Source organism: Eptatretus burgeri, chromosome 1, assembly GCF_056783735.1.
Source record: "Eptatretus burgeri isolate ZD-2024b chromosome 1, Ebu_testis_v1, whole genome shotgun sequence".
In the NCBI taxonomy this organism is placed as follows: Eukaryota; Metazoa; Chordata; class Myxini; order Myxiniformes; family Myxinidae; genus Eptatretus; species Eptatretus burgeri.
This window is the reverse complement of record NC_140961.1, coordinates 11,067,058-11,080,910: the sequence shown is the minus strand read 5'-3', so window position 1 is coordinate 11,080,910 and position 13,853 is coordinate 11,067,058. Positions and strand designations below refer to the sequence as shown.

The 13,853-nt window shown below is 42.6% G+C and overlaps 1 protein-coding gene across 3 annotated transcripts in view; it reads left to right on the top strand.

Annotated features, from left to right (window-relative positions):
* The first annotated feature begins 10,335 nt into the window (after positions 1 to 10,335).
* LOC147033859 (uncharacterized) overlaps positions 10,336 to 13,853 on the top strand; it is a 16,059-nt gene continuing 12,541 nt past the window's right edge. For all 3 annotated transcript variants that reach the window (XM_085872005.1, XM_085872001.1, XM_085871993.1), the window contains exons 1-2: positions 10,336 to 10,462; positions 13,502 to 13,656. In XM_085872005.1, coding sequence (XP_085728131.1) covers positions 13,538 to 13,656 — 119 coding nt within the window. In that variant the 5' untranslated portion in view covers positions 10,336 to 10,462; positions 13,502 to 13,537. The remainder of the gene's footprint in view (positions 10,463 to 13,501; positions 13,657 to 13,853) is intronic.

Sequence of the window (13,853 nt, the reverse complement as noted above, 5' to 3'; positions counted from 1 at the left end):
CCCCTGTACCATTGGTTCTTCCTCTATTTCCTCACTTACACCCACCTGGATCAGCTCGTCTTGATTCGCCATAGTCCGCAGAAATAATTAAATAAAATTTTCACCCCAATCTGCTCTTTTACAATTTTGGGGGTGTGCTGATCGCTCCGCAGGTCCCTCCTTGTACCAAATTGTTTCGCAATTGGTGTTCAGGGTTGAAATCTCACTCCTGACACCAAATAGTTACAGGCCGGGGTTCGAGGTTCACCATGAGAAAAAGCACTCAAGTTTCTCCTGAACAGACAGTCTTGAGTCCACCAGCCGTGGATAACTCCACTGCTTGGTGGAATGCAAATCAACCACAAATGCTGATTGGTACCGCCATCCTGGCAGTGTTAACACCTCGCATGGTTACCTTACCTTTGGATGACGGTATCAAGTGGGGCTCGTGCCCTTGATGCGTACTTGTCTAAATCTTACCTGATCAGGTGCAGCCGAGTGGAGCTGTCAAGTATGCACCAGCTGACAGGTCAAATCATGTAGGGAAAAACTTCTCCACGAACACGATGTGTGGACAATGCGAGACCAATGGAGGAAAAGACACTACAAACTGGGTACATTCATAATAATAGCAATTTATTTCTAGCAATTGCAAGGAAAGGCATGTGGAACAATAAGCAAAGGTTTTAATGCACAGCAAAATATGTACAGCAGGGGGAAAAAGGATTGGAGATGTGCAGCAGGAGAAAAACTGTTCGATACAAACACAAGAGAGAGTGCAGAGTTACCCCAATCCTAATCTTGTGCAATCTTAACTATGCTAACAAAACAGGCACCATAGGAATAATTCCCTGAGGGAGTGAGAAACTCCAGCAAGAGAGAGAAAGTTTGAGGTGGTTTTGACCTCTTTCTTACCCGGCGAGGTCAATGGACCAATGCGAACTCAGTCCCTGAGTAGTGGAAGGGGGGGAGGAAAACCGAGGGTGTTTATGGTGCATAGTGGGAGGGATGCGCAGTGATTGGCAGATGATGTACAAAGAGGAAGATGTAAAACATATGGTTCAATAAGCCTGGGCAATTGTTGATTCACTTTTCGTGTGCCCTCATTGGACGAGACAGAAACCAAGAAAAAAACGTGTGAGAAGATTGGCTTAACAAAGAAGTGTAAGAGGTATGTAAGTGTACTGTCTATCCTGTTTAACTGCACTTCATCTGGCATCTAGCTCGCCCACTTTGGAGGCGAGGTATGAAATGTGGCTTTCCCTGGAAAGGTAATGGCAGATAGTGAGACCGAGAAGCTTGAAAGAAAGGACTTCTTCCAGAGGATTGTTCAGAAAGTGGATGGGGGGGGGTGGGGTAGGGTTTCTAAACGGTCCTTTTGGAGAGACATAGTGAGTTGAGTTGTTCTTTCATGTTCACCATTACATGCCATGTGCAACAACGATTCCCAAGTTGAGTTGTTCCAACCCAATGTCCCTGTTCTGCCGGCTCAACTCATGCATGTTTACCTCGTCCACCAGGGCTGTTGAACGAGTTAGTCTTGTCGCGGTGTTCTCTCTCGCATGCTGGCCCGTCCAGAATGACTGAAGAGCTCAAAGGAATTCTTTCCTGATAGACAATCTCAATGAGTTTTCATCAACCTGATTATAATTGGCTCCACGCCTTAACGACCGCTCTGGAAATTAACACCTCATTCACTCATCTTATGTATTATTTTCGAGTTTGTGGTTTCGTGTCGCGCTATCTACGACTTTGTTCTGCACTGGAGTAACGTGATATTCGGCTTACATGATCTCAAAGACCATATGAGGTGCATGGTACAAAAAAAGTAAATAAAATGGTTCTGAAACAGTGAAATCATATTCCACTTACTGCATTAAAGTAAAATTACTCCTCATACTCTGCATCAGTTCCTTTCTCAAACACACCCACCCCAACATGTCGCGCAGAGCGCGGGTTATGCTCATCAGAGTTAAATCAAGCATGAGGACGATCAAAACACACGGCTCATCACATATCACCCGTGTCTCCACACCTCCCTCTCGCGGGTTTATATTGAATCACAGATTCGTAAAGCGTAAATTTGCTTTACGTAAATTTACGTAAATTACGTAAATTCGTAAAGCGTACAGATTGCTGGAAGGCATGATCTCATGCCTTCCAGCAACTGTGATTCTCGTCCATCCAGGAAGTTTTGTCTGAGAACATTCCAGAATCTTCACGAATCTCACCAGGCAGTTTACAAGAAAATACTGCCACCCACAGTCAAAATTAGCTCCTTACATCAAGCAGATTATATTACAATTTACCGATGTGTGCGACAGCAAATTTATAACATGTAACTGTCAATTCTACTCGTTCATGTATCGGCATTTACTGATGCTTACTCACAAATACCACATCATCGAGCTTTGAACTGACACGATACATATGTCAAACCAACTCATCGTCAACCCTCATTAACATACAGTGTGTATGAGCTGTACTTCCACAACATCTCCCCCAACAAATCGACTGAAAGACTTCAAAAACCCACAACCTAATTCGTCACAAGCAGAACAATTCCTGGACAACATGTTGAATAAATTGCCATTTCTCAAGTATCCAACTGGAATCAAAATAAAGAACAATTACTGCACCGTCATCCCAGGAAGGAAGTCAGACATAACAACACACACACACACACACACACACACACACAAAAACACACACACTCACACACACACACACAAACACACACACACACACACCGAAACAGAATCCAACTTAAAAGCAAAACTAAGTGACAATGTCAGGGTGGACTACCTGACGTTGGTATCTGATAGAAATGACGGCCATTATTCTGGCCCAGAGTCTCTTTCTTGCCTTAATTAAAGATCAATTCTTTCAACTGATTGACTTTTCTGCCAGAGTGAGTTTTATACTCGACAGACTTCTCAGAGCTTTTTGTTCCATTATCAATTGGATTTTCAATGATGGGCTCTCCAGGAACGTCTTCTGAATGCGGTGATGCATGAGGTGACGAAGGTACGGTCGTATCAGGTGTGAGGTGGCACCTGCTCCTTTTAAGAACTTTGTTACCAACGCTTATACCATACGAGTGAGGCGTTTTAGATGTAGGTGTAGAATAGATAGCACCCAACTGTTCCCAGATCGATTGATGACCAGTTCTGACTTACTTTGTTTCCGAACTGGAGTTCAGGGAGACGTTCAGGAGAATGTTTCTGATTGATTTGGAAGCGTCTTTTTCCTTGGCCTTGTCATCGTTGCTGTTCACGATATTAAGGTCGATTTTCTCTGCGTTTGTTCGAAGAATCTGTGACAAGGTTGGCATGATTGTCTTCAACCTCTGATCCAGCATCAACTGTGCAGGGCTGAAACCTGAAGGCTCAAAAGAAGTGTTGCGCGAAGACATCAGCCCGAGATACGGATCAGGTTGGATCAGGATCATTTTCACAATGTGTTCCGTTTTCTTCGGCACATCCATTTGTCTGTGGATACTTTACGCTTGCAGTCACATGGTCAAAGCCATATTTTCCAGAAAACTCGGTAAATTCCTTGGATGCGAATTGACTTCAGTTATCTGAGATAAGAATATCAGGAATGCCCCAACGAGCAAAGGTTGACTTTATTTTATGAATGAGCATTTAACTTGTGAGAGAGGGCAAGTGTTTGAGCTCGTTGAATCTCGAGTAATAATCTCCCATGACCAGATAATCTTTCTTGTCGAACTCGAGGATATCAGCTGCTATCCATTCCCATGGACGAGACGGAAGGGGAATCGGGAATAATGGCTTTCCCTTTTGAGCAGACCAGTACTTGATACAATGATCACATTTACTGACACAGTCCTCGATGTCCCCACTCATACCGGGCCACCAAATACAATCATTGGCTCAGCGTTGATGCTTCGTTCCTCCCTGATATCCATCGTCATGAATGCTCTGAAAAATCTCCACCTTCATGTCAGTTGGTATGACGATTCTAGTGCCATACAATAACAATCCTTCATAGACAGATAAATGCCTACGATTTCCCAGCACGGATTGAGTATATCCAGACAGTCATCCATGTACTGAGGCCAACCATGGATAGTGCAGTTAATAACACGTTGCAAAACAGGATCCAGCCTGGACGCATCTCTGATGACATCTAACTTTCTCTTGGACGCTGGAAAACCTGACTCAACTCCATGACCGAATGCGTCCACCTCTTCTAACAACTCGCGATCCGAGGCATGTTCTGGGAGTGGACGATGGGACAATGCATCGGCAACAACCATGGACTTGCCTGGCACGTGTTCTGCTGCCACATTAAACTGCATGAGATTGCAATAGTACAGTGGATAAGCACAATAATTGTGCGTTTTATGAGGAAAGCATGAATTTTTTGACATAGTTAGTGAATACCATGAGGTTTATTTTCAGATGTGGAGGGAAGTCAGATTTGACCTCTGAGGACCATGAGAGGTCAAAATCCAGGATGGCCGCCAGTCCACTGGGTCTCATGTTCAAACGCGTTTAATTTTGGAACTAAACAGTGGAAAAATACATTTAAGGTGTCATTTCCAACTACGTTTGGAATGGCCATTCGTTTGGTGATACTTTTGAGATTGCCAGAAGCCAAGGAAATGAATTTCGATCGAGGTCAAGGTCAAGTTACGTTATATACTTTTGGACATTCTTTTGGTAAAGACAATGGATTGGACCAATGCAATATAGCGAAACTTTGCTTCCATTTAGACACGATAGGGATAATAATACAAAAAAAATTAACAGAATCGTCCCATGCTGTTCCTCTATTTCATACTTTATTTATAGCAATGATGATGATGGTAATGGCAGTGATCAAAATCTAACAGCCTCCAGAACAGAAGCACAGTGCAGTGCACTTGAGCGCAGCTTAGGCACACTTGCACCTTCCAGTGCATCCTTTCTCACAGCGACAGAGGATCAATTCATGGCACGATTTTGATGCTTCTGGGAGAGTGGTCCAAAGCGGTTGCCACCTAGTTGTTTCCTTTGTCCAGCCCCAGTCAGATGGCTCTGACATCTCTGGTCCAGGACCAATTCCTGGTTCCAACAGTTGGCCTGGGAGCAAGTTCGCTTGATGTGCTGATTGAGTGCTGCCTGGGTTGGACGAATGTTCTCGAGAGTTCTCGACTTCTGTGTGAAGAGCTGTTTCCTGGCATGATTCACTTCTTTGCTCTCACTGGTTCGGTCGGACATTAGCACTACAAATCGCTCCAGCAGTAACATTGATCCTTCACTGACCTCACTTGGCATGCATAGGAGTTCATTGAAAGCATCATTTACCTCTGGGAAGGACTTCCAAGTTTCCCAGGCAGTCTTCTTTCCTCTGCCAGCGAATGCAGATACAGTTTCACACCCGGTGAAAGCGTGAAGGACTGGGAGAGTCAGACACTGTGTTGGATTGATTGTGGTAACCATTTTGTGAACAGCTATGTAATTAAAGCTTGACCTGACACCAAAGGTAACCCACAGCTCATTAGGAGCTGTCTTGCTGAATGAAGATACAGCCAGTACTACCACATCAGTATTAACGGTACGTATGGTCACCTTCTTACACCCCTTTTGCACAGCATCTGCCACATGCAGAAGTCGACGAGTGTCGGCCTCCTCCTGCGAACATGGGGCAAGGCAGGCCAAGTATGACTCAGCCGGAGAGCAAAGGACTCCACTTCCATCTGTTGCATACAGTTCCTTGTCCTCTGCTAGAGGAAGATGAACAAGTACGCATGACAGGAAAGCAAACAATTCGGTTTTGTTATCATCGCATCGAAGGAAGTCCTTCCAGTTCTTTGGCATCACAGTAGAAGGAGCCACAACCTTCATCACCCGTGATTTCCCAAAGTTTGCTTCTGCCATTAAAATAATGAAAAAAAAATATCCAAAGGTATTTCCTTTCTTCTCCATTACATATTTTGTGGGTCATCCATGTTTTTTCTGCACAGTATGGTTCCAAAATTAAGGATGTTTGAACATTAGACCCGGGTGACTAGCGGCTATCTTGGATTTGACCTCTCACTGTCCCCTCAGAGGTGAAATCTGACTTCCCTCCACATCCGAAAATAAACATGATGGTATGCTCTAACTTCGCGAGAAATTTCATGCTTTTCTCATAAAATGCACAATTTGTTAAAATATGACAGCTTATCCACTGTACTATTACAACACGTGATATAATGACGAACGCAGTGAGCTTCATACTTCACACATGTACGGGACAGAATAGGAAACAACAACAACAACAACAACAACAACACAATTCCCCTGGCTATTTGGAATCCGTGTCGTTGGCTATGACCCTTTTGCTTCCGTTTTTTTTTTCCTTCTGGTTGTTTTTGTTTCTGGTTTTTGTCATGGGGAATGATGCATGCCGGGAGATCATGACCGGAAGTGTTTATTTCTTTATTCAATTATTTTTTTTACCCCAAGTTAATTTTATACTTCCGAAAGTGATTTTTTTCATGACAGGAAGTGTTTATTTAGTATTTAACATAATATTTAACATTACCGGGAGTGATTTTGAAACTCTTTCCGGAACTTATATTTTCTTTTATTCTTGATCAGAAGTGATTGTTTATTTATTTATTTATTCAATCATTTTTTTCCCAAAGTTAATTTTAATAAAGATATCTCCCACATCATCAAAAAATAATTTTTAATCGTGATTAACATTATTTGATCGCTGATCCCGAACCCAGGCAGAAGGAACCGGAAATTGCGTCAAAATCATTAGCTGTGCGGCGCTGACACGTACCACGGTAAAGTTGGCAAGTTTTCAGTTGTGAACACGTTATAAGTAAAGTCAGAAGCGAATGTAAGAAGAATTCTACGTTCGCTTCTTGGCTTTGCCTATTCCACATTACTGCATAAGATAATGACTGAATAATGCAAACGACAACGCAATCAGTTTGTTTTGAAATCAGTTCAGTTCCCATGACAACAATGATTACAGCGTCACAAAGCCCATCGGCGGGATGCATTGTTCCGTTTGTTTTGTGAGAACATTCAGTTCATTCCGGCACTTTTGTTGCAGCGAAGTGCTGGGTTTTCGTTGTGTTCCTGAGTTATTTTAAAGGAAACTCGTGGAATACTTGTGTTGTTTCAAAACATGTTTCCGGTGCACCAGGTGCGTCGCGGAGTCTGGGCCGTGAACAGATCTTACCAGGTGAGTGGGAAACGTAGAGAAAGAGGGTCGATGATGGACGGAGGGTAAAGGGTTATAGATCCGATTGATGAGTTCAGAGAGGAAGTTACAGGAAAGGAAACAGATTGTGATATGAAATAAACAATTACAGTTTAATGACGGTTAAGTAAACAAATGTCCTCTTATTTGTTGCTCCAAACAAACCAAACTTGGTGTGAAAGGTTCGATCCGTTTGTTGGGCCTGTGATCACAACGTCAGGTTTAAACTTCAGTTCCCAAGGATCGAATTCACGAATTATTGTGAAGGAAATCGATTCCTCGGGTGTGTTCCGTTAGCAAGCAGCTTGATAACCGCTTACGGGCGGCTTGCTTCGTTTGAGAGTCGGCTTTTTGAGAGGACGAGTTGTGTTCGAAAAGTGAAATAAAGATAAATTAATGGGCGGTCAGAAGGAGGAACGACGGCCAAGCTTACATATGGACCTTCCACAATGTATTTTTGGGAAGGAGTTTTGCATGTTTGCAGATTTTGAAGAATTCGGACGAAAAGTGGAAATAACAATGAACTGGACGCTTCAACATCGCCATGTGTGATCGTATAATCGTAGGAATTGTCACAACCACTGATCTCAATCAAACTGGATCACTGATTTTCTGAAGTAAAAGAAACACTGCTCACCGGCCGCCATCTTGCTACTCCCCACCACACACACAAGGAGGGACACGTGATCCCGACGTGCACACCGGCCGCCATCTTGGTACTCCCCACCACACCCTCAAGGAGGGTCACGTGATACCGACGTGCTTTGCAATTGGAATTAATAACAAACAATTTTTGTGTGTGGGAAGTGAAATTTCACAGGTAATCGGATGTCCAACTCCTATCTTAATTGGAACCACAGGTGAGGTGTCGGCCGTGTAGTTTGACTTTGATGGATCACTGGAGCTGAATTTGAGTTCTCATATCTAAAGTTAATCTTTCTGTCGTTCATTCGTTCATTGGGTATTTCGTTGGTAAACGGAAATTGTGATGTAAAGGGAGAATGGAAATTTATTTTGATAATAAAACAGTTTTTACATCAAGTCAGGGGCTTAATTATTTAATTACATGCTTCAAAATTCACATGGACAATATTAAATAAGGTGTGTGTACATGTATGTGTGTACGTGTGTACATGTATGTGTGTACGTGTATACATGTATGTGTGTACGTGTGTATGTGTGTTTGTACGTATGTATGTGTGTACATGTATGTGTGTACATGTGTTTGTACGTGTGTATGTGTGTACATGTGTTTGTTTGTATGTACATGTATGTGTGTACGTGTGTGTGTGTGTATGTTTGTACATGTATGTGTGAACGTGTGTACATGTATGTGTGTACGTGTGTACATGTGTACGTGTGTATGTGTGTTTGTACGTGTGTACATGTGTGTACATGTGTACGTGTGTTTGTACGTGTGTATGTGTGTACATGTGTACGTGTTTGTATGTATGTACATGTATGTGTGTACGTGTGTACATGTACATGTGTATGTGTGTATGTAAGTGTGTACATATAGTGTGTACATGTGTACGTATTTTGTATGTGTGTACATGTATGTCTGTACATGTGTAAATGTATGTGTGTACATGTATGTATGTATGTATGTGTGTACATGTGTACGTGTGTTTGTATGTGTGTACATGTATGTATATGTTGAACACACAAACAGTGTTTTGATTGATCTGAACCGATCATGACCTCGGACCATTTGGAGGTAACATCTGAGCATGAAGGGAACACCTGGAGGGGAATGTCCGGCCTGTTTCAGCTCTTTTCAGTTCAAGCTTCATTTTCAGTTCGTTTCTGACCATCAGAAGAATACAAACACAAGTGGTAGTGCAGCATTGGACGTGTTTGTGGTTCCACAACACACCGAAAAATTTAATAAACGACCATCGACTTACTATGTATGCAAATATGAAGGAAACATTTACGCCCCGCCCCCTTTGAACGCCCCGCCCACACTTTTGTGACGCTCTCACTGACATCTCTCATCCGAACTTCGTTTCCCTTTTCTGGCAACTTCAACAAAATTCAACAAATAGCGTAATACTTGTACATGGACATTACAACACGTGATATAATACTACATCAGATAATGACGGAACGATGCAAACGACAATGCAATCAGTTTGTTTTGAAATCAGTTCAGTTCCCATGACAACAATGACTGCAGCGTCACAAAGCCCATCGGCGGGATGCATTGTTCCGTTTGTTTTGTGAGAACATTCAGTTCATTCCGTCACTTTTGTTGCAGCGAAGTGCTGGGTTTTCGTTGTGTTCCTGAGTTATTTTAAAGGAAACTCGTGGAATACTTGTGTTGTTTCAAAACATGTTTCCGGTGCACCAGGTGCGTCGCGGAGTGTGGGCCATGAACAGATCTTACCAGGTGAGTGGGAAACGTAGAGAAAGAGGGTCGATGATGGACGGAGGGTAAAGGGTTAAAAATCTGATTGATGAGTTCAGAGAGGAAGTTACAGGAAAGGAAACAGATTGTGATATGAAATAAACAATTACAGTTTAATGACGGTTAAGTAAACAAATGTCCTCTTATTTGTTGCTCCAAACAAACCAAACTTGGTGTGAAAGGTTCGATCCGTTTGTTGGGCCTGTGATCACAACGTCAGGTTTAAACTTCAGTTCCCAAGGATCGAATTCACGAATTATTGTGAAGGAAATCGATTCCTCGGGTGTGTTCCGTTAGCAAGCAGCTTGATAACCGCTTACGGGGCGGCTTGCTTCGTTTGAGAGTCGGCTTTTTGAGAGGACGAGTTGTGTTCGAAAAGTGAAATAAAGATAAATTAATGGGCGGTCAGAAGGAGGAACGACGGCCAAGCTAACATATGGACCTTCCACAATGTATTTTTGGGAAGGGGTTTTGCATGTTTGTAGATTGTGAAGAATTCGGACGAAAAGTGGAAATAACAATGAACTAGACGCTTCAACATCGCCATGTGTGATCGTATAATCGTAGGAATTGTCACAACCACTGATCTCAATCAAACTGGATCACTGATTTTCTGAAGAAAAAGAAACACTGCTCACTGGCCGACATCTTGGTACTCCCCACCACACACACAAGGAGGGACACGTGATGCCGACGTGCACACCGGCCGCCATCTTGGTACTCCCCACCACACCCTCAAGGAGGGTCACGTGATACCGACGTGCTTTGCAATTGGAATTAATAACAAACAATTTTTGTGTGTGGGAAGTGAAATTTCACAGGTAATCGGATGTCCAACTCCTATCTTAATTGGAACCACAGGTGAGGTGTCGGCCGTGTAGTTTTCCTTTGATGGATCACTGGAGCTGAATTTGAGTTCTCATATCTGAAGTTAATCTTTCTGTCGTTCATTCGTTCATTGGGTATTTCGTTGGTAAACGGCAATTGTTATGTAAAGGGAGAATGGAAATTTATTTTGATAATAAAACAGTTTTTACATCAAGTCAGGGGCTTAATTATTTAATTACATGCTTCAAAATTCACATGGACAATATTAAACAAGGTGTGTGTACATGTATGTGTGTACGTGTGTACATGTGTGTGTGTACGTGTGTACATGTATGTGTGTACGTGTGTACATGTATGTGTAGTGTGTACATGTGTACGTGTGTACGTGTGTTTGTATGTATGTACATGTATGTGTGTACGTGTGTACATGTATGTGTGTACGAGTATGTGTGTACGTGTATGTGTGTACTGTGTATGTGTGTACATGTGTATGTGTGTATGTGTTTGTACGTATGTATGTGTGTACGAGTGTTTGTATGTGTGTACATGTATGTGTGTATGTGTGTACGTGTATGTGTGTACGAGTGTTTGTATGTGTGTACGAGTGTTTGTATGTGTGTACGAGTATGTGTGTACATGTGTACGTGTGTATGTGTGTACGTATGTATGTGTGTACGAGTGTTTGTATGTGTGTACATGTAAATGTACGTGTGTTTGTACGTGTGTATGTATGTATATGTATGTGTGTACGTGTGTACTGTGTACATGTATGCGTGTACGTGTATACATGTATGTGTGTACGTGTGTACATGTACGTGTGTACGTGTGTTTGTACGTATGTATGTGTGTACATGTATACGCGTGTTTGTAGGTGTGTACATGTACATGTATGTGTATACATGTGTACGTGTGTTTGTACGTGTGTATATGTGTACATGTTTGTATGTATGTGTGTACGTGTGTACATGGTCATGTGTAGGTGTGTACATGTACATGTGTACGTGTGTTTGTATGTGTGTACATGTATGTATCTGTTGAACACACAAACAGTGTTTTGATTGATCTGAACCGATCATGACCTCGGACCATTTGGAGGTAACATCTGAGCATGAAGGGAACACCTGGAGGGGAACGTCCGGCCTGTTTCAGCTCTTTTCAGTTCAAGCTTCATTTTCAGTTCGTTTTTGACCATCAGAAGAATACAAACACAAGTGGTAGTGCAGCATTGGACGTGTTTGTGGTTCCGCAACAAACCGAAAAATTTAATAAAGGACCATCTACTTACTATGTATGCAAATATGAAGGAAACATTTACGCCCCGCCCCCTTTGAACGCCCCGCCCACACTTTTGTGACACTCTCACTGACATCTTTCATCCGAACTTCGTTTCCCTTTTCTGGCAACTTCAACAAAATTCAACAAATAGCGTAATACTTGTACATGGACATTACAACACGTGATATAATACTACATCAGATAATGACGGAACGATGCCAACAACAATGCAATCAGTTTGTTTTGAAATCAGTTCAGTTCCCATGACAACAATGACTGCAGCGTCACAAAGCCCATCGGCGGGATGCATTGTTCCGTTTGTTTTGTGAGAACATTCAGTTCATTCCGTCACTTTTGTTGCAGCGAAGTGCTGGATTTTCGTTGTGTTCCTGAGTTATTTTAAAGGAAACTCGTGGAATACTTGTGTTGTTTCAAAACATGTTTCCGGTGCACCAGGTGCGTCGTGGAGTGTGGGCCATGAACGGATCTTACCAGGTGAGTGGGAAACGTAGAGAAAGAGCGTCAATGATGGACGGAGGGTAAAGGGTTAAAAATCTGATTGATGAGTTCAGAGAGGAAGTTACAGGAAAGGAAAGGACGGCGTTCAGAGAGGACGGCGCCCAGGTTCTTTCTGACGACGGTGACCTGGTTCTTTCTGTCTAAGGTGACCAGGTTCTTTCTGACGACGGTGACCTGGTTCTTTCTGACCATGGCATCCAGGGTTCTTTCTGACCATGGCATCCAGGGTTCTTTCTGACTACGCAGCCAGGAATTTTCCTATTCCAGCGGCCAGGTCTTTCCTACTTCGGCGGCCAGATTCTTTCTGACTATGTCGGCCAACTTCTTTCAGACCACGGCGGACACACTTCCATCACAACCACTTTGTAAGATGCTAAGCAAATGGAGAAAAGCAATCAAAGGAGGTGTGTGGTGAGCGGTAAGAACGCTGCTTGTTGATGGAACATGCCCACTTGTGTTTGCAAAATGGCCACCATGGTCAGATTTGAAACGATTCCTGGTTATTTCTTCAATTGTGCTTTCAGAGAGGACAATGTTGAAACAGGCAGTTCGGACTTGTATTGTGACTTCCACTTTTCAACCAAATTCTTTAAAATCTACAAACATCCAAATTCGATCTCCACCACCTCCCTCTCCAAAATGCACAGTGGAAGGTCCATAGATAATCTTGGTGGTCGAGCTCCCCCTTCTGACTCCCCATTTATTTATCTTTCTTTCCCGATTCAAGATGCTCTGTAGCTGTTGCGAAAACAATCAATTTGTTTGGGGAAGTTGTCACAAGAAGATCGAGTAAAACTGAAAATGACGGCCAGGCCAGCATGTGCTCGAGTTCCACGATCGTAATGTTTCCTTGGAGATGGCCGTGTTGTTCAGCCCAGCACACCCTTCCATTGGAGTGTTTCCTTGAGCACTGTGAAACGACCAAGCCACTTACCAACGGGACACACCCATGGTGTCATCCTACTATTAATTTGCAATAAGTCACTGACTTTGACACCAATACAAATTATTATAAGGGAACCGAGCTATCAAGTCGCTTCATATATTGACGAAACATTTTAAAGCGGAGCAAATTGCCACCATTGGAGCATTTAAATTGATTCATTTGTGGCAATTAATGCGAATTGATGTTCCCAGGTTGTGTGCTCAATGACAGAAGATTCCATTTGCATTTTTTCCGACTTCATCACGACCCCGTTTTGAATCCCGTCTGAGCATGGGAAACTTGCTCGTTCAAATAACATGATTTCATTGAACTTGTCAATTCCTTGTCCACAGATCTTTGGTGAACGTTCCTTTCTTGGGACATTGGACATGGGACAACTGATGTCGCTCTGGGGACGCTTTGAGCACGCAATTGGAGTGATCTCTCTTTTCGTCCTTCTCGTGGACTTGCTCATCCACATCTACCCGTGGGGACACAAACACTTCGGGTAAACAACACATTCTGATATTTTTCTTCTTTGGTGACCTTCATTTACTTCTTACTGTTCCTCTTCGCAAGGATACATTTTTATTCTGGAACATAATTCAGAACAGCAACCGATGATCCCAATGAACCTCTTTTCTGCTGCAAATATGTTATTATTTGAGATGTGTATATATACATATATATATATATATATACCTA